Source organism: Theobroma umbraticum, unplaced genomic scaffold (assembly GCF_002168275.2).
Source record: "Theobroma umbraticum cultivar Fairchild unplaced genomic scaffold, ASM216827v3 scaffold_4.1, whole genome shotgun sequence".
Taxonomy (NCBI): domain Eukaryota; kingdom Viridiplantae; phylum Streptophyta; class Magnoliopsida; order Malvales; family Malvaceae; genus Theobroma; species Theobroma umbraticum.
In genome coordinates, this window is record NW_018397258.1 from 6,957,857 (window position 1) to 6,979,890 (window position 22,034).

The following is a 22,034-nucleotide window of genomic DNA, read 5'->3' on the forward strand; positions in this document are numbered from 1 at the left end:
ATAGATTAATTATTTACGAATAACACTAATATGTTACAAAATTATATATATATATATATATTAATTTTGTAGGTAATAAGTTCTCCTAGTGAATACTGTAATATTTACATTATAAAGTAATTAAATCAGATAAAAAATATTAAGATGTTTCAATTGATTTTGGTTAAGATAATACTTATAATAAATTTTTATAATGAATATTAATTTTGTAAATTTGATGTAAATAGCATATTAAATTTTCTAAAATAATTTAAATTAAATATTTATAAACATACGTTAATTAGAATTGGGAAATAGAATTATGAATGATTGGTCCCATTAACCTACTTACAAGTTACAAGTTCACGAAAAGAAGAAAAGGAATAAAAAAAAATGATATGGACTTACAGGATAAGGCAATTGAAAATGGCTGTTGTGAATTAATGGCTTTTGACTGTGTACCACGTGGGCCCAAGTATTAGTGGGTCTGTCACAAAAAGAAAAGAAATAAATAAATCAATTATTTATTGCTTCCGATATGAGCAACATATACAGGAAGTTCTCCTTTTTCATAAGTAATATACTTAAATCTCCACTTACTATAATTCAAAGGACCCCATTTGGGCAAGACAATTATTGATGCAAACAAGACAATTATTACTTTAATCACTATTTCCATAATTCTTCACCACACGATGTCGTATCAGCCACTTGTTTGACCCAAATCGTCATCAATTCATCTACATGGTTTTTTTTTTTTTAATTAACCCATTTTCTCACCTCTCTGAGACTCTGACTGTCCCTCTCTCGCGCTCTCTCTCTCTGTTCTTTTCTTTTCCCTTTCTTTGTTTTTATTTTATTGATTTATGGGTTTGAGGTTTTTTCTTGTTTGTACTTCCAACAAACAGTAGCTGCAATCTTTCTGGTCTCCAACGTAGGGAAAGTGAGTGAGAAAAGAAAAAGGGGAAAAAAAAATAATCCTGCCCTTTTACCAAACAAAAGAAACGTTACAAAAAGCATAGGAAAGTGGGAACTTAGGATTATTATCCCATTTGGATTCCCTCTTCAAACTTTGATCTCCCTCTGCCTTAGCCTAAACCTCAGCTCAGCTTTTCTTCAAAATTTCAAAACCCAAAATCTAATTCTCTGTCTCTCTCTCCCACTCTCTCTCATAAGAGTGTGTTTGTGAAGGATTTTTGGCTTTATTGTGAAAGCCTATAACGTGGGTTTGGTTGCCTTTGAGGTAAAGATCTTCGGTTACTGTTGGTGGGTAATTGGTAGTTTCTTATTTTATTGCTTTTTTTAGAATAATTTTCTTTTAAAGAGAAAGTTTTTTTTTTGTTTGAAAACCACCTAGTTGATCATTTTTTTTTTGCGGAATAGGATCCGCGAGGAAAATATTTTTTTTACAGTGAAATGAACCCTTTTTTATAATATATTGGTGTAAATTCTAGGATGTACCAGCTTGTTGAGAGATGCCCATATTGATAACATAGTGAACGATTGTTTGTTTATGGTGTTTAGTTTGCTTGTGTTAAATGTTTATAATAGAAATTTTGTTGCTTGGTGAGGTTGGAAGGGATTTCTTAGCTAAATAGGGGTAGTGTGATTATTGACAAGAAGGGAACCATTCTGCCTTGTGGTTTTGTGTTTCACCTTTTTATCTTTCTTTTTTTTCAAAAATTTTTCCTGGTGATTTTTTCTAGTTCGGGAAAGGGAGAGAGAGAAGACCCCATTAGGCTATTGTGGAGATCTGGGACTTGTTTAATCTGTTATGCCCAATGAGGACTTTCTTTCCCTCTGATTCATGTAAAGAATCACAGCTTAATGCTATCAATCCTCAGTCTTGGCTTCAAGTTGAAAGAGGGAAGCTTTCCAAATTTTCTTCTTCTCACACTACCTCTTCATCCATGTAAGTTTTTTTTTTCAATTTCTGAGTTTTTGCTAGTCTTCCTTTTCTTTTTTAATTGAATTGAGATTATTTTGGTATAATTGCTGTAGAGAATCATTCATCAAGGTTCCTGAGCCACCAGTAGTGCCATTCTTTAAACCTATTGATTATGTAGAGGTTTTAGCTCAAATTCATGAAGAACTCGAGTCATGTTCTCCACAAGAGAGGTCGAACCTTTGTTTATTACAATTTCAGATCTTTAGGGGCCTTGGGGAAACCAAATTGATGCGGAGAAGCCTCCGCTCTGCTTGGCAGAAGGCTGGCACTGTCCATGAGAGGCTTGTATTTGGGGCATGGTTAAAGTATGAGAAGCAAGGGGAAGAACTTATTGCTGACTTACTTGCGACTTGCAATAAATGTGCACAAGAGTTTGGGCCAATAGATGTTGTTTCTCAGCTTCCAATCAAGGTGAATGGGAGTTCCCAGGAGACTGTTGTGATGAATGGGGACAAGAGCCTGAAAAATGTGCACTTTAGAATTGGAGATGAGAAAATAGTTTGTGATAGGCAGAAAATTGCTTCTCTTTCAGCTCCATTTCATGCTATGCTTAATGGGTACTTCACTGAATCACTCTGTGAGGACATAGATCTATCTGAAAACAATATCTCTCCAATGGGTATGAGGACAATTGGTGAGTTCAGCATGACAGGCACTTTGAGTGAAGTTCCTCCTGATCTTTTGTTGGAAATATTAGTTTTTGCAAACAAGTTTTGTTGTGAAAGACTCAAAGATGATTGTGATAGGAAACTGGCATGTTTGGTTTGCACCAAAGATGATGCTGTGGAGCTCATGGACTATGCCATTGAAGAGAATTCCCCTGTCCTTGCTGCATCATGTTTGCAAGTTTTTCTGCATGACCTGCCTGATTGTTTGAATGATGAACGGGTGGCAGAAATATTTAGCCATGCTGATAGACAACAGAGATCAATCATTGTTGGGCAGGCCTCATTTTCACTGTATTGTTTATTAAGTGAAGTGGCTATGAACCTTGATCCTCGATCTGATAAAACTGTTTGTTTCTTGGAACAATTGATTGAATCTTCTGAAACTGACAGGCAGAGACTGTTAGCTTTTCATCAGTTGGGATGTGTAAGGCTTCTGAGGAAAGAGTATGATGAAGCTGAAAGTCTTTTTGAGGCAGCTGTAAGTTTAGGTCATGTTTATTCTATTGCAGGTTTGGCTAGACTGAGCTACATTAAGGGTCATAAACTTTGGTCTTATGAGAAGCTCAGCTCTGTGATTTCTTCGGTTAACCCACTGGGATGGATGTATCAGGAAAGGTCACTATACTGTGAAGGTGATAAGAGGTGGGAAGACCTTGAGAAAGCAACTGAGCTGGACCCAACTCTTACCTATCCCTACATGTATCGCGCTGCTTCCCTAATGATGAAACACAATGTTCAAGTTGCTCTTGCTGAGATCAACCGGGTTCTTGGGTTTAAACTTGCTTTAGAATGCTTGGAACTCCGGTTTTGTCTTTATTTGGCTATTGAGGATTACAAAGCAGCCATATGTGATGTTCAGGCAATTCTAACACTTTCCCCAGATTACAGAATGTTTGAGGGACGGGTGGCAGCATCCCAGTTCCGTACACTTGTGCGTGAGCATGTTGACAATTGGACAACAGCAGATTGTTGGATGCAGTTGTATGATCGGTGGTCATCTGTTGATGATATCGGCTCTCTCTCTGTAATCTACCAGATGCTTGAATCTGGTGGGGCAAAAGGTGTTTTATACTTCAGACAGTCATTGCTTCTCCTCAGGTATGCACAGACTTCCAATCTTTTATGGGCCTCCTGACATAAGTTCTGAAGTTTTAAAGGGGTCAAGCTGCAGCCTTTTACCCCTTTCAAGCATTTGAAACCAAGTTTATAGTTTTTAACTCACATAAATGTGAGCTTATTTTATGTATGTCTGAACCTTGTAGTGTTTATACCATGCTGATTAATTTCAGAACAGATGCATTGACAAATGGGGATGCTCGCTCTCATCTCTCTTTTATAGCATCCATTGTCTCCCTCATCTACCCAAACCATGTATGCTTACCACCCCCCCCCCCCCCCCCCCCCACTCTCTTGCTTTGTTTTCCTCTCTTTTATAGTTAATTCTCTCTTTTATATGACTTGTAAGAATTTTGTGCCTTCACTTGATCAGGTTAAATTGTCCTGATGCGGCTATGCGAAGTTTGGAATTAGCTCGTCAGCATGCATCCAGTGAACATGAACGCCTGGTTTATGAGGGATGGATCTTTTATGATACTGGTCACTGTGGGAAGGGCTTCGAAAGCAGAAGAGTCTATCAAAATTAAGAGATCCTTTGAGGCCTTCTTCCTTAAAGCCTACGCATTGGCTGACTCTAGTCTCGATCTATCTTGTTCTTCAACGGTTATTTCACTACTTGAAAATGCCTTGAAATGCCCCTCAGATAATCTCAGGAAAGGTCAGGTAAGGTTTCCTTTGCCCCACCTTTTTTATTGAATAATCTTCTCTATGTCACTGCAGTTTCTTCCAGAGTGTACAACCATAACTTTTGTGTGTCCCTTGCATCACTTCCAAAAAACATTTCAGAATTGTTACCGTGAAATGGAGAGATTCTCATAAAAGTCTACTCTCCTCTGTACTTGGCTTTCTGAACTTCATTTATTTGTTTGGTTGCTTCTTGGGTCTTAGGTTTGGTTAGACTTGGTGACTCAACATTTGAAGAGCGTGAAGACTCTTGGTGTACTATTGCAGGCTGGTTCTAAATTATGCGGAATATTTTTGAGTGATACAATGAATAATGCATTTGCTTAGGCTGGATTGGTCATATAATTAGATTCAGTCTTCAATTATTCCCAAAAGGCCAATTTGGAAAATGCAAAAAATTCTAAATGGCGCAATACGAATCTGGTCAAATCCTAGGCTGATGTTTACTGTTTGTGCATTACAATATAGTGCGGTAAATATCATAACCAATTTCTTGCAGTTTTTAAAGGGGACAACTACTTTTGAATTTGGTTGTGTTTGCTCTAGTGATGCAACATGGCTACCAAATATCTGAAGATACTAAACTTGTGCTTCCATGATTTTAATTTTGGTGTTAAAAAACATAGAAGGCAGGACATTTGGGCTTTCAGCATTGTCTGATCTTTGTTTAAGCTCTGTTTTTTCCAGGCTCTTAACAATCTTGGAAGTGTGTATGTTGATTGTGGAAAATTAGACTCAGCAGCTGATTGCTACATTAATGCCCTTAAGATCCGACACACGAGAGCCCATCAAGGCCTTGCACGTGTCCATTTTCTCAGAAACGATAAGGCTGCAGCATACGAGGAAATGACAAAACTGATTGAAAAGGCTAAAAATAATGCGTCTGCGTATGAGAAGAGGTCTGAGTACTGTGACCGTGACCTAACAAAGGCAGATCTGGAGATGGTCACTCGATTGGATCCACTTCGGGTGTATCCTTACCGATATCGGGCTGCAGGTCAGATCATATATATATATTTTGTTAATATAGTGTTAATTAAAATTTTCACTTAGCTGAAAGTAAAGGCTGTGTTGGAACAGTGTTAATGGATAGTTACAAGGAGAAGGAAGCCATCGCGGAACTATCTAAGGCTATAGCATTTAAAGCAGATCTTCACCTTCTACACCTACGGGCGGCCTTCCATGAGCATGTTGGTGATGTCTTGGGTGCCCTTCGAGATTGTCGAGCTGCCCTGTCCGTAGACCCAAACCATCAAGAAATGTTGGAACTACACAGCCGTGTAAACAGCCATGAACCTTAAAACCTTTATTTTTTTCTGTGTTTCGGTTAAAAATGTAAAAGAAGAAAAAAAGAAGGAAATTATAACTTAAAAAAACAAGGAAAGAGATTTTGAATTGTATCATTACCGTGTATACTAGCGAGTGTGTGCTTGTAGCATCCATGTTTCCTTTGTAATTTATACCCTGTAAGAATTTTGTTAATGAAATTTATTCAAGGCCCCCTTACTTTTTTTCTCCCGCTGTGGCGCCTTTTTTCGTTTTCCCCCTTTGAAAGAAACAATTGCGGCCGGCATGGTCTTGTAGTTATTGTAAGCTATTAAATAAAATTTCATTCGGTGGGCTATTAAGGTCCAATGCGCAATATTAGAATTTGGGAATTTGTTTGCAATGATTTCTCCTTGAAAAGCAACGGCAACTTCACAGTGGTGTAATGTATGCCCCCATTCTATTAGCTTTTCTGACTGCAATGATTATGATATGCTGATAGTTGTCAGTCATACAAAGGGAATAATATCAAGGTAAAATCTTTATTCTCCACTCACCTAGCTCGTCCCTTCCAAAACAGAAATTTCCCACAAAATATAACAACCCGTAACAATGCACAAAAAGTATTCAAATATTTAACTCATTAATTAATGCATTATCCACTTACCTAAAAAAACAACATTTAAATCACTCTTCCTCTAATTATAAAAAAAAACCAATGCACAATTTTATTAATTTTTATATAAACAACAATAAATATTATAAGTATGCGCATATTTTTTACATTTCACTTATTTTTACTTTATAACAACTTTATAAAATACCAAATACCAAAATCAAGCAACATAATTTAGACAATGCAGCGTTTATCTTCCATCATAAGAAGGAAACCGTACAAACAAACAAATATTACAAATAGCTAAAAGGTTTTTATAAGAAACAAAAGCAACATGGATTGGATTTCTCTAAATTCGGTTTAACATAGAGACTAGAATCTGCCAATAACGATGATATTAAATATAGTAATAACCAGTTACGGCTGGATGCACATCAAACTATTGTAGCTAAAGTTTAGAGGGGCCAAATAGGATAATTCAAATAAATAACGGGGGTAGAATTGTCCCCCAGGGGCGATTGGATTGAGCCCAATCGCACTGTTAGTGCTTTGCCCAAGGGACTAGGCAGAAGGCAGGGTTAACGAACCGTACGTACTGTTGGTGCCAAAGGGGGCCATCACAAAGCGTGTGCATACCACGCGTTTCCTCAAGGCTGAGGTGAAGAATTTTTTTTATTACCTCAGACCCCGCATCGTCCGCAGCCCTCTGTTTTTGTTTTCGGGCGGCGATATGCACGGCACATAACTGAGTCCCCGGTCTCTGGAGAGAGAGCCCGACCCTGGCTAACATTCGCAAAGGACAAATGTTAGAGAGGAAAAGATAGTGTCCAAATAAATAGTTTTAATATTATATTAAAGCAAATAGCTCAGGAAGCAATCTGCCTTTCTATTTCTAGCGACGAAGAATCCAATATATATGATGTCTGCTAACCGCCCTAGTATCGCATGAACTTTCAATTTTTTATTTAACAAAACAAAACACAAAAGCAATAACTTTTGTCGGAGCCGATCGCAAAACTTATCCACTTTTCACAAACAATTTTATCTGACGATCAGAGCCTATGAAGAGCAGGCAAGCCTATCACAAATCTAGAAAAAGCAACCCCGAATACAAAATACTCCCAGCGCAAGGCCCTCTCCTCCTCTACATGCCTCCCTAATCACTGTCTATGTACAAACTACATACAGTTGCAGAACAATTTGTATTACTAGTGTAAATCTACACACACACACACACACATATGACGAGGAATCGCTTAAGAGCAAACCTCAAGTAATTGCACATGCCATGAGACACAGTCACCACCTGAGTTCGAAATGCCTGTGTAGAAGATGCCAGTCTAAACCTCATACTAAGTTAACCCACTATTACTAGGCTAAATCTGAGATGTTTCATACGGTACTTGACATATTTTACCCAAGAACATTTATATCACAAAATAACCAGCATACCTTGTGGTCATCACTTCGGCAATGACATAGGATCCTTTACTGGGTGCCACAATAGCATCCAACTAGATCTAATGGCACTGGTACACAAGCATTCTGTGTTGCAAGGAACTTGGCAACTGAAACTTCAGGTTAAATCCACCTTCCATCTATTTCATCACATTGATCTTCAAAATGGATCAAACTTTCTATTTTCTTGGATCAAACATAACTAAATGCATGTCTTCCATGTTTAGCCATTAGTGACAAACGTACTTCCCAAGAAAAATGGTAACTTCAGAAAAAAAATGGTTGCCCTGTGTACTTCTGTCAACTTTTGCGAGGCTGGAAATATGGATGCCTCAAAGCATCATCAACAGTTAACCGATCATCCTACAAAATACAAAATGCATTTCAAACCCAAAAACATCACATTTGCAAAAACTAGTAGTAAAAGACAAGTAAAAAGATAAATTGCACTAGAACTTCTATTTTATAAGATGGATTGCTGCTTCATTTGTCATCTAGACCCCATTCACCTTAAACATCCTACCAGATCAAGAAAGAGATATAAATGCATATGATGCTCAGAAAGCACTGTCACTATGGAAAGACATATTTCTCTAAAAAAGGTTGAAAGCACCCCTCAACTACTACCTTTCATTGCTAAAAATAACTAGATGCCATTATATATAATTTAAAAGAACTGCACAAGGATGTTAAAAGGAAATTATATGCATTTACAGATAAATTATAGTTTTCGAGAATATTTTTTATAAATCTCAACTATTTTTATCATGTCTTTTCATTAACAAATGAATCATAACTCCTTGCTATTCTCAAGACAACAAACAGAAATAGCAGACCTAAAAACTATTTCTTTTGCTCTTAACTACTTCAAAGAACATTGAAAAGTTTTAAGCGGATATTCTCTTTAAAAGCAACTTAAGCCTATGAATGTTATGAAGAAAACAGATGATCTGCAGTCCACCACAAAGTTCTTGCTAAAATGCAAAATTAAAACACATTTGTAAAGACCCCACCAAAAGTGTTTCTATATGAAAGCACTGTAACAGCACAAGAAAGGTAACAAATTAAAGTTTTATTCATTTTATCTTAATAAACTCCGTCACAAAATTTTAAAAAGAAAATGCATCAAGTATTTTCCATTGAAGTTATGAATCTGAAAGCTTACAGGGTCCCAGAGCAGCAGGTCACGCACTAACCGCAAAGCCCAAACATTTGGAAATCTGCAGATAATTTTGAAAAAAAATATAACAAGTTGGGGGGGAATATAACAAGCGAATAACACCAAGAAACATCACAAAATCAGATAATCATGTGCACTTCAAATATTATAGGGAGCAAGAAACCTACCCAAGCTTAAGAGGGTCTCTACTCCTTATTTGATGAGAGAAAAACTCTTCAGAGCATTTCCAGGAAGCAGGTGAAATGCCACCCTATACCCAGAGATGTGGTTAACTACTAAACATAGAAAATCAACCTCATTGAAGGGAAAACAAAGACTAATATAAGGCATCGACAGAGCACCATCCCTTCTAACACACAGTATTTGTCTTTAACTATGACTTAAAATTTGATCACAAGGCCTTCATTAACCATCACCAGAAGAAATAGAATGGTGGCATACCAACTGAAGTAACATTAAGCATGGAAAAGAGTAGAAAATAAAATTCAGTATGATTCATTATTTAACAATTTTAATCATTCAATACGCAATCTGAGCCACTATTCAATGATATAAAATATTCGATATTTGAATTAATTTTCTGCAGATTGATAGACTAATTTTATGCATCACTAACTTCCCCTGTAACGCCGTGAACTATCACCTTGATTTTATTTACTATTATCACATGACAATATTTGGACCTAAGTACATGCTTCACATATTCGTATTTACTAGCTTACACAGGTCATATCACTAATATCTAGTGGTAGTATCACATAATTCATCACCTACACTGAACATCAAACAGTGCAAGAGGGATTCTACTTAAATGGTTTAGTTGCTGGTCAGATGACAAAAGGCAAATATAGTGATGGAAAAAGAGGTGATTTAATATTCACAAAGAAAATTATAAACATCAGCAATCAGCACGTCAATTTAACCAAATAGTCAATCATAGAAACAGCCTTCTACTTGATTAATAGCCTAAGCAATGAGAAAATTTCAAATAAATGAGAGAATGGGAATTGAAGACAAAGTATCAAACAATATATTACCATGCGATATTACTGAAGTAGCATTGAGCATGTAAAAGAGTAAAACAAAGTTCAGGATGATTCATTATTTAATAATTTTAATTGTTCATTATGCAATCTGAGCCACTATTACATGGTATAAATATTTGATATTTGAATTAATTTTCTGTCAGAGTGACAGATTAAATTTATACATTACTAAGCGTCACAATTAAATTCTTCACCTACATTGAAAGCATCAAACCAAAGCAAGAGGGATTCTACCGATAAATGGTTTAATTGCTGGTCAGATGACAAAAAGCAAATATAATGCTGAAAAAGGTTGAATTCATATTGAAAAAGAAAATATAAACATCAGCTATCAGCACATCGATTTAACCAATTTGTCAATCATCTACTTGATTAATAGCCTAACCAATGTGAAAATTTCAAATAAATGAGAATGGAAATTGTAGACAAAATATCAAATAATATATTACTATGCAATATTACTAACAACATGCTCTTGCAACAGGATGCACAGGGAACCAATATAACAAAGAGGACAGAACTCACTCGGTTCATTGCACCATGATGTTTTGAGGAACTTCCAGTGATTAGGATGCACAATTCCATGAATGATCTAAGCCTGAAACCACAACTCCGGCGTTATACTACACACCAATTCTTTCAAGTAGAAAATACTCTCTTGGCGTATGTGATCACAAACATAAAAATAACAGTAGATTGACAACTTTCAGCATAAATTCTTGGTTGTTTCAAATAAACAATTTACTTAGATATATAAAAGCCTATGTGCTATACAAGTTATCAGAAACACAGGAGAACATATACATGAGATCATAGGTGCTTAGAACATATAGCTCATATTATCCTATCTTCCACCTCTAGAGTGAACCCTAAATTAACTGATCAACAAAAAATTATTAAAGTAGTGAAAAAAGTAAAGGACAAGAAAAATGCAATAACAAAAAGAAGTACAAAGAGCAGAATGTTTTAAGACAGTATGGTGTATGCAGAGAACTGAATTTCTTCAATCTTTTTGTTATTTTCTTTCCAGTAAAGTTCTCACTCAAAACTTGCCTATGCATCACGTCAAACCCACTTCTGCAGAATTCTTCTAAGACACCAACTTAGCCAGCATTAACGTCCCCAAGCCCAAGAATTTGCCAGCTTTCATTAGTTACCCTTCTAACACCCTCACTTTTGTCACCGACAGAGCTACAACTAAGCTTAAACCCTCCATTTGAAGCTTATACTGAAGAGAAGCTCAAATTACAGCTTAACTTCATAAAACCTTTTAAAGAAACTTATTTCTTCCGCTGATACTACAGGGCCTATAAAACAAGCCTATGTCCAAAATAACTTGGCCACAATATTTCTGTTTTTTTTTTTTTTTGAACTCAACAAATATGATTATAGAAAAAGATAAAGGATCAAAACTGAAAAAGGATTCTTGTCAACCTGGTTCAACAAAAGAAAAAAAAGGAAGATTCAGAAATTAGCATATAGCTCATATCTTTCAAATTCATCCTACAGAAGAGATGCAATTTAAGCTACTTGATATTCATGACTAAGGAGGAGGTTAGTAGACTAATCGGCTTATCCATGTAGAGAGAGTCCTAATCTCAGAATACATTTATGGTGTCAAAGGTACCTTGCTAGAGACACATCATATTCAAGGAAAGCCTTTACTAAATCATTGTCTAAGAGAAGAAATGGAGTTGAAACTTACTTATAAGCAAGCTCCTTCAAGTCTTCATTCCAACCCTCAAGATGATGATCTAGCAGAGTACGTGTTACGGCACTTATCTGAAATACATTTGGTGACCCTAAGATCATCTCTAAGATCACAACACCCACACTCCACATATCATATCTGTCAAAATAACAATTATTACAATGTTAACATAATTCCAAAAATCACAATACTAGTTCAATAAACAAAAGTCACAAAACTTAAATCAAGAATTTTAAGATAGATTTCATAGTGTGGATGAAGAACTTTGGATAGAGACAAATGATGAAAAGGAATCTTGACATACTTCAAAGTAGTGCTTGTCGCCCCCTGATACCAACTAGCATTAAGAAGAGCTTCAGGTGGACTATAATCATGAGTTTGCTCGGATCTGAAAAGACTAGAGTAGATATTAAGTTCTTTTCTCTTTTTGGAAGTAAAACCATGGATAAGGAAAAACACAAAAGATCTTAAAGAGGAACACACCTAGAAGGTCCAGTCGATCCATATAAATGCTTCATTGTAAACCCATCTATTGCACTTCCAAAGTCAATGATGCGCCTAAATATTGGTGAAAAAGGCATTAATAACAATTTGTAACTCGGATGGTTTGCAAAGCACCTGATTATAACAAGACCTAAGTACACACCACACACTACAGTGGGACATAAACTTTGCCACAACTGCAAATGCTAACCATTTTATAAAACCATTCTTTCCTATTAACAACAAAATACCCATAATTCATATTCTAAAGTCCTGAATGCTAAAATTGAAAACAAAGAGTAATGAATTAGGGTCTCCAATGGCTGCATCACCTTTTGAAATTCATATGCTATTACTTATTGAAAAAGGTTCACTTGTAGCATTCAAAAGATAAGCTCATGTGAGCCAAACACAGACACATATAAACAAAGGGCTAAAACATGACTTCAAGTTTCATTCATTGATTGATATGCAAATCACTAGAACTTGAGTGGTCAACAAATCTTAAAGAAGAGAGCACTTTTGACCATAAGTGAGTAACAAAGAAATTGTGAAATACGTATGTACTGTGCAACTGAAAATGGCAGCATAATGCTCCTTAACTAGAATATGAAAGCAATGAATTATTGCTCAATCAATTTTGAGAATGCAAGGTCACACAGAAGGTCTCATGAAGGTTAAAGTCTTCAGGAAATAAAAGAAATGAGGAAAGTGCTTTCTTATTATTCTAATATGGACCAACCACTTACTATATGTATCAAACACACCGTAAGGCTATGAAATGAGACCTTGGAGAACTACAAACATATGCTTCAACTATTTAAATACAATTCAATGAGTAACAGTGTAAAACATGCATTCCAACTTCAAAAGAGAAGCAAATTGAGCATTAAAGCAGTATTAATGAGATATGAACAACAATACATTCTAGTGGTAAAATTCTTATCTCCACTTGGAATTCCTCTCAAGCATCTCCCAGTCTCCTGGTCCTCAAAGCATATAACCATGTTCTCTTCCGGTAAGTAATATGAAAAGCATACAAATTAGCACAAAGTCAATAGAATAATTTTCCCAAAAGGTAAATAGGAAAATTGAAGCAACAAAGGGATCATTATATATCATTTTATCCCCATGATTTATCATTGCAGATATGAATGCAGAACATTGGACAAGGGAACTCCTAAAAGTTTGTGACAGTAGATGGCAATATTTAACCATGAGTCCAGCATTTATATGCTTTGCAAAGATACACAGCCAGTGCAAAGTATTAGGCACATGATAACATATTCTAGTTTATCAACATAAAATCATAGCATCCTCAAAAGTAGACAAGAGGAATGCCATTCACATGCACAGCTCTCATCCCAGCCCAACCCCCTTAACAGTCAGCAGACGCTATAGAAGCATACACTCCTAACTGTACACCTACAAGCATAAATAATAATGGTCAATCCTAACATAATAGACTAGTTAAAAACAATGCACCAAATGTAAGGTACAATTTTTATTTATGCAATATGCGTTATTAGTGTGTCAACAGGAAATCCAAGAGGTATAATATATACCCAAATACAAATCTTTTAAGCCAATGGGACCAAAAACTAAAGCTTGGACCTAGCAATGGCAGTCGATAGATATCTTTACAATATCCTAAGTCTTGCTTTTAAACGTATAATACATGATAAACAACATTGTAAACAAGGCATTGCCATCCTCACCAGGTTTGATATCCCTGTGGGTGATTTCGCGATCATGACAGGATTTCAGTGCTACCAACTGTGCAAATGAAAAGAGAAGGCATAGATGACGAGCGGTTAAAACAAACAAAAGTAAATATAAGATAGTGGAGGAAGAATGCATATTGGTACATGAAAACCTTCTCAAAGAAAACAAGTATAAGCCACATTTTGTACTAAGTAGAGATTTGAACTGGTTATGTTTTACTGAGCACGGTCCACTAAGTCAAGCTAGAATTTAAGGATATAGCCAAGAGTGCTCAAATTGAGTTAAAGGCTTGTAGTACCATACGACTGGACCAAAGTTTGTTGCAAAAACAAAAGAAGAGAAATAAATTCAACCTCCATTTCATTAAATGAAAGAAAAAGAAACAGAAAGAAGATCAGAGCTGCAAAAGAAAAAATAGGGAAGAGAATGGATTATATCTTTTGAAAAGGTTAGGGAAAAGGCGACAGCTGAAATCTAGAGGTAAAAATGAATATTCCTTTATCGCTTAACATTAATTCATTTCAGGGAAATTTTTAAAGGAATTTGAATGAATGATAACAATTTTAAATCAGAGAGTTACCAATAAAATCATTACAGTTTAAACTTAAATCAGAAATTCATAGTAGATGTACCAACTGTCGAATAAGATTGCGCATTTCCTCATGTCCCTCTTCTGTTGTCTTCAACCAATGCCACCATTTTGATGGACGCAATACCTGAACTTGTTTTACTTCTTCAACCTTTTCTTCAGTTGCATTATTTTCTGCTTCTTCCACAGTATACATAAGCTTCGATAGTGACATGCCCTCATAATGAAATACTAGCCATATTTCATTAGATCGCGATTCAAATGACTCTACATATCTTGCAATATGGTTCAAACCTTCTTCATAGGCAGCCTTGTGCCATCCAATTTTTTCGGAACTCCAAGTGATTCCTAATTCTGGATTCATATCTAATAGGTTATTGAAACAAGATCGTGATTCCTCCAAGAAAGGTTCCAATACTTCAGCTGACGGAAAACTTCCAAGATTTCTAGAGGCACTTAAGAAGACTTCACCAAAGTACTTCTCCCGTAGACCACTTAAGTAAACAGAAGCCCCTCTCTCCACCTGTAATAGGGAAACCGACTACATTAAATCAAAATCATCTTGCATTTTCCTTTTCTGGATTAATGTCAAAATCATTTTCAAAATTTTATCCTCCAAAATAAAAACACACTAATAATCAGTAGACAGAAATTTCTTTAACTCAAAATGTGTTTAGACGAAAGGTCAGAAACATGAAAATGCAACAAATTCGTTAAACAACCCAACCAAAATAACACCTCTTTTAATAGTCTAACTCAAGGCAAAATAGGTAAACTTAAAGGCAACAACTCTAAACCATAAGATGTATTAAGGCAAAACAGTCATAAACAAGGTAGAAACAAACACTCCTTTAAGGAAGATAAATGGCATTGCACAAGATCGGTTCAACAAACATAAAAACCTCCAGAATGGCTTACCATTATGCGTTTCAGAATAAACAAGTTGCCATCAGGAAAACCAACATTACTATCATGGCTAGATGTATTACTACATGAACTACTGCCACTGAAAATGGTGTTCTGGTTTTCTTCACTCCAGCTTGAAGCATTACTGCCATGATGGCAATTCCAACTGAATGCCAACCATACCTCACCATAAGAACCACGACCAAATCTTTTCTTTAGTACATACCTAATAAAAGTAAAAGTACAAGTGTCATAATGGTGAAATGACAATAAAGAACAATCAATTGTCTTTTTCTTTTAACCCTTTGTATGCTGATTGGAGGAAACCCAATCACTTTAAACATACAAAATTGCACACAGTTCAAACTTTATCCATTGTTTGGATTAAAGAGAATAACATTTTATCTAGGGAATTTGAGGGAAAAATCAAAGGGTCCTTTGAGCAAATATGCCAAAAAGGGATACTTTAGTTTCCTCCAATTCTGTTCTCCTAAAACTTCTAGATATCCATTGTCCTTGCAAATGGAGAATATAGTGATCCTATCAATGGTGATTTTCTATCACCATATTAGAAACAAAATAGTAGGAGCAGAATGTTATCCTTGGAAAAGCAGTCCATATCATTTTTAATGACAAAAATGTCTCTAATTTGATCTAAACCCATATGTACAAGGATGCGAAGAAAAATAAATAAATAAATAAATAAATGACAATACTATGAATGGAGTATAAATATATAAATATCTGTTTATTTTACATATGTTTGCATGAATTAGGGCAATTTTGTCCAAAGATCACTGCCAAGGAGGCGATCCAACATTATTAAGATTTTGGAAGGTAATTAATGCCTTTAAATTCAGTGAGGGAGGATCAATACCAAGGAAGATCACCAAGCTAACGCCAAATAGGGAGGAAAGCATTAAGGAAGGAAAAGAATATACCTCGAATCTGGCATTGGATACTCTTCTGACCCATAACTTGAACTAGTATCATGGAAGGGTATGGATTCAAGCAAACCAAGGAAACCAGCAAAGCCCTCTGGATTTACACATTGATCATTAGCTCCATCAACAGTCATCCAAAAGTTTAAGCATAAACACCGATCACTGTACACATTTAGAGGTCCACCTAACAAAAAGTTCAAAGAATAAAAATTTTTCTGCCCATATATTGTAACATTGCACTATCGGTTTCAGGAACATTAAGGAAGTCAATATGCTTCAGAACCAACCCAATAAATTAAACAGGCAATGGATCAAAGGGTTAACCAACCCAGCCCAATATCCAATATAAAACAGAGGGAGAAAGAAAACTTTACATACCACAGGGTTGTTCAAAGGCATTAGGTAAAGCATGGCGTATGCCAAGCACATAATCTTCCTGATCTTCCTTTTGAGTTTGAATTATATCATCCACATCATTGTCAAGCTTCTCAAATAAATGAAAACAGCCATAACTGCCACGTTTTCCTTCAACCTAGATATCAAAAAATAAACAAAATCATATACACAAAGATTTACTACACCATGGTGCAAGCTCCTACAATGGTGATTCCATCATCTCAATCAACTCCAATGACTCAACCGGTAAGAAGGTCTAATTTCCTTAACAACAAAGGCACACTACACCTAAATGTCTTAAATGGGTAATAATGACGACTAAATCGAAATTTGTTTAAGCTCCAATTAAAACATGTAAGAGATTACTATTGGCACAAAGCATATGAAAATGGCAGTCAGAGTCATAAAAAATAGACTTTGAAGGCGAAAACAGGGAGAACCTAACTCACAGGTGGGCACAATTTGAGATTCTGATAAATCGATAAATTCTTTCCGTCAAACCCAACAAGAAAATAAGAGCCAGGAGAAAGAAGCAAGACAAAATGAGAATGCACACTTATATCAAAGTAGAGTTTCCCTACTTTCTATTTAGTTTTTTTTTCTTCTCATGTAATATATTTCTTTTAAAATGGAACAGCACCAGTTCTTGCCAATATGGATAGTGAATGCCAATTTTAGAGCTCATAGACACCTAAAAAATTTGCCAGCTCAATATTTAAAAGCAGTTAAGGGTCTTCACATGACTTGAAAAGCTATTCAACTGGAGGAGGAATAAAGTAGAACTGAGTCTTTAACCAGACGATATCTCTTAAAAGTTCAACACCCCCTAGATATCTCTCTCAGAATGGAAGCAAAAAATGGAAATGTATCTCCTAATCAAAAAAAAAAAAAACCAAGAAAAAAATGAAACACATTAGCTTCTCAGCCTTACCAATAACCTCCTAAACTTGGTTCTGATTGGATGAGTATGTTCCAACTGCAGTAGGTCAGTAATAATACCATTACCTGATCATGATGGCAAAAGGAAACAAGCCAATTAACAAGTGGAAAATAATTATCTGTCATGGTAGCAAACTTCTTAAATTAATAAAATTTAAAAGACTAAAATGCATCGTGGAATTACAGTTCAAAACCATACAGCTAAAGATGCCAAAGAATATAGTATATAAACAAGATTCTTCAAGAGAACTGAAAAGATATATGACAAATGCACTTAAATGGGAAGCATGCCCGTCACACAGATACAAGGAAACCTTACCTAAACAAGACAGAAAATAAATAAGCCTGCACCCTGAGAAGAACATAGTATAACAACGAATGTAAGGAAAGATGACACTGTTGCAGTGGTATTTTCTCTACCAATGAAGATGGCTATTTCAAGCAAACATGCTAGCTAAATGGCTCTGAGCTTAAACTGATTTGTGTATGCATAAAACTGAAAGGGCATATACTTAAAACAACTAGTTCTCCCCTGAACCAAGTAGTGAAGGTCAAATTCATTAAACTTCCTTTAGTTCTCATTAAACTTTCCTTCCATAAAATTTCTTTAAATTACAAATAAATTCAGTCAGTTCCCATTCCTTTCAAAAAAAATCCACAAGAAAATCTACCATGAGATACTTGCCTGATAGCTCATAAATGAACTCTTGTAGTCCATTAGATGGGAATTCCTTCTGACCTTTTCTTCCACGCCTCTCAGTCAGCAAGCTTTGAGAATGATAAGCAGATCCCAATGGAACCACAATAGCTGCCATATTGTCCATGCTGCCCTTTTCAAAGGCAGTATGGACTAAGCAATCAGCCAGTGAAAGTGAGCATGAAGAAGACAGTCCTGATCCCATAGTTCCGTGAGCCTTTACTTCCCAAAGTAAATTGCAAACATCCTGCAAGCTCAACTTTTCAAATACGCCATCAGAGCCAACCACCAGATGACTATCATTAGCAGTCAGAGATTGCCAATCTGTCACCTCAGGTGCAGCCGTAACACCATAACTGGAGAAAATGCACAGAAAAATTTCAATACATTTTTTGAGAATAAAGAGCTTTTCTTAAAATCTAAAAAGTAAGATGTTAAATGAAAACTGTTGATTGCCAAAACAAACAAAACGTAAAAGTAAATCAGAAAGCACAGACACACATAACTATGTACTATTTGAATAATATATAGCAAAAGATTAATCTTTGTATACATCAAATCAGGATATTTTCCACTTTTTAGTAATACATCAACTTTAACAGAGTTTTTTTAAAAAAAAAGCAAACCATTTTATATTATGTAAAAACAGTACAACAATCTGCCAGGGAAGACGGAATGGCTCCTGTCTTCATCTGCCCCCTTACGAAGCAGTGCAAGATCCAATCACAACTATAAGATGACATTAAGGCAGAACCTGCTGCTTGACATTCTTCATCAGGAATTCACAATTGCAAACTTCAGGAAGGAAATACCAAATCTATACATTTCTAGCAGGAAAAAGCTACCATGGGAGCACCCTTGTAAAGCCTATACAGCCTTCTGACTTTCACTTTCATTTTTACACTATTACACTGCACATGGTTCATCATAAAAAAAAGAACCTTTTAAGAAACCTATATATGCACAATAAAACACCTTTTTATGAACATGGAGCCATGCACCAACATAAGAAAATAACTCCTCTTCAAAAAAAAATTACCAAGATGTCTGTTGACTTTGACCAGTAAGTTTAGTTTTATTCTAAGCATTTTAACCTGAATTATGCCATGCCATAATCTCAAAATTTTCATGAGATTAATGTCAAAAAGAAGATAAATGAAGGTAGGCTAGATGAAATCTAACAGAAACTGACTTCCAATTTAGAACATCACCTTTTAAATAATACATCACCAATAGCACGGGAAATCGCCAGCTGACCATTCACACGTGGCACACCACCCCAATCAACAACATAGCCACCAGCAGCTTCTACTCGAGACCTTTCATCATCTCGATCAGGATGATGATCTCTAGTTAGTTCCTTGGCAATAGAATGTAGTAGTCCATTGGATGCCGTCAATTTAAAGTTGGAATTTCTTAAAGGTGAAACAACACCATTGCGCCTCTGTTCCCTGTACACTTCTAATAAAGATGCTGCAATATGCAAGCTTACATGAAATGAATAACCATTACCATGTTCTTGTAAATATAGAAAAACAAAATCTAACTGTGATATATCATACTCTACATTCTGACATGCAATGACGTAATTTCATAAACAAAACTCAATCAGCAACTCTTTTAAAGGGAAGGAGGAGGGACAAATATATTCTAATCATGCTACAGAAAATATATGTAAGCCCAGGGATATTTTAATCAATTCAAGTGTCAACCAAAGATTCATCTAACCTTTAGCCTCAGCAGGAGAAAGAAATTTTTCAGAACACAGAATGGCTTTTGAATCTCCAATGTTGGCAACCAAAATCTGACCATCTGCTAGCAGTATAACAGTCGCTGTTGAACCCGAACCAAGGTTCTTTCTAGATGCTTCCTTCACAGATTAAAATCACATCAATATAAAAGTTTAATGCCACAGTCCAAAAGAAGTGAAAGAGAAAACTAATTGAACTTACCTTGGAAAATGCCGCATCTATGTCATGGATTGCCCTCAACAAAGCTTCCTTCAATATGTCCAAGTGGAAAGAATCATCAAGATTTTCTGGGACTGAAAACTTAAATCTGTGCAAGCATTCATACCTGGGATTAGAAATCACCAACAACAATAAAGCAGCTATATCCATTTTTGTGAAACAAGGAATTGAAACATGCAGATTCCTGAGAGTACATATGAAAGCACCTCTCAAAGTTCAATTCATGCCCTCCAAGTTCTTCATCCCAATTAAGCACTTGGAAAACAATATCCCGTTCTCCCATAGTTGGCAATCTACCAGAGGGTCTCTTCAATATAACAGAAAATGTTGCATCCAAAAGGAAATATGTATGCAAAGCAAAATAATCCAGTAAAAGTTTTGAAGCCATCTCACTAGCTTCAGCACCATTATGACCATCAAAAACTGCCACAATTCCGACTGTAACTTGCTTGACCCCCATTTTGCCTGCCGCAATATGGCAAAACATTAAAACAACTAATAGAATGAGAATTAAGACAGGTAATTAAATCATTGATATGTACAAACTTCTTCAACCATCACAAAATCAGCAAAAGTACAGAATCATTCATCATTTAATAAGATCATTCTTAAAAAAATTGTCCCAACAAGAACATTGAGTCAGTAGTAAACTTTGAAGTTAATCCAAGTCTAGTTTAGCAAAATTTCTCCCCTCTTTTACAATTCAACCTTCTTTGAGTTAAGCTAATATCATCACTACACAGATTAGGGTCACTAGAATCAAACTCAGCATGTAATTAGAAGTCAAAACTTCATAACCTTAATCTTAAAAGAAGTTCCAATTTTTTCCCCAGAGTAATAAAGCTTTAATAAAAGAACCGCTATAGGCAAATTCATTCTCATTCCGAACCATAGCATATGAACTGTTAATTAATTGCATCATAAATTCCTCCTTTTCTTTTCTTAAACACTGCAGAGTTACTAGTAAAAGAAAATAAACACATTGTTAAACCCAAAAAAAACCCTAACGCGAAGTGATGAAGCGTAAAGACACGTAAACAGAAACAGAGAGGAAGATGGAGAGATACTTGGGAAGGGAATGTGGAGATCGAGCATGCAGAGAGTGCGATCCTCCATGTGCTTTCTTCGACCCTGGAGCATGGCCGATTGGCAACGGGCCGTCGTGGAGGTGGCGGCACTTTTACCGGAATCGTGATTCGGCAGCTTCCAGAGAGGGCATTTTGGGGATTGAAACACCGCGGGTGCACCGCCTTCTTTGTACACCATCAAACAGGTCGACGATTCTGCGTAAGAGGGTGTCGTGGAGCACACAAGAAACCCTAAAACAACGAGCACTAATTTGAACGACATCATGGCCGCGTCGTTAACCAACTCTTGATTTTCACTGATGGTATGTAACCACCAAGGTGAACAGTGGAGAAAGTTTGTGCAGGAAGAAAGATATGGAGCTGCCCGGCTCTAACGGCAAGTTCCTTTGCCAGGTCAGCATCTATTGTAACCAGGGGAGAGCATTGTTCAAGGAAATCGACCAATTTATAAGCCCTTTACTTGTTCCATTCTAGATTTTTTACAAGTTTAGTCATTTTTTGTTATTGTATATATGTAATTTTATGGAATATTAAATACTTTATATTTTCTTGAATTTATCATAGTGATGTAAGGTTGAATTTTTTTTGAATAAAAATAAGAAAATGGATAGTTTTATTTTTTTAT

General features: G+C 35.8%; 2 protein-coding genes across 8 annotated transcripts; one reads left to right on the forward strand and one right to left on the reverse strand.

Moving 5' to 3' along the window:
- Positions 1 to 749: 749 nt before the first annotated feature.
- Positions 750 to 5,911, forward strand: EOL1 (ETO1-like 1). The gene is given in 6 exon segments (XM_021424789.2): positions 750 to 1,891; positions 1,981 to 3,693; positions 4,085 to 4,210; positions 4,212 to 4,374; positions 5,083 to 5,392; positions 5,476 to 5,911. Coding segments are annotated over 6 exon segments (2,664 nt in total). The 5' UTR covers positions 750 to 1,760; the 3' UTR covers positions 5,697 to 5,911.
- Positions 5,912 to 6,437: 526 nt separating this feature from the next.
- LOC110413814 (putative protein phosphatase 2C 51) lies at positions 6,438 to 21,832 on the reverse strand. 7 transcript variants are annotated; one of them, XM_021424785.2, is made up of 22 exons: positions 21,389 to 21,832; positions 20,528 to 20,786; positions 20,304 to 20,409; positions 20,080 to 20,221; positions 19,563 to 19,824; positions 18,340 to 18,707; positions 17,974 to 18,006; positions 17,647 to 17,720; positions 16,698 to 16,851; positions 16,317 to 16,413; positions 15,388 to 15,601; positions 14,513 to 14,992; positions 13,874 to 13,931; positions 13,080 to 13,167; positions 12,156 to 12,230; positions 11,977 to 12,069; positions 11,667 to 11,810; positions 10,487 to 10,559; positions 9,083 to 9,165; positions 8,901 to 8,955; positions 7,730 to 8,098; positions 6,438 to 7,060 (listed from the first exon to the last, which is right to left on the reverse strand). In XM_021424785.2, the coding sequence occupies exons 1-21, from the start codon at positions 21,672 to 21,674 to the stop codon at positions 8,036 to 8,038; spliced, it is 3,207 nt and encodes a 1,068-aa protein (XP_021280460.1). In that variant the 5' UTR covers positions 21,675 to 21,832; the 3' UTR covers positions 6,438 to 7,060; positions 7,730 to 8,035. The 7 variants fall into 7 exon arrangements, with proteins under 7 accessions (XP_021280460.1, XP_021280455.1, XP_021280461.1 ...); XM_021424780.2 differs by having other exon boundaries at positions 6,438 to 7,056; positions 16,317 to 16,503; XM_021424786.2 differs by having other exon boundaries at positions 16,317 to 16,503.
- Positions 21,833 to 22,034: the final 202 nt, after the last annotated feature.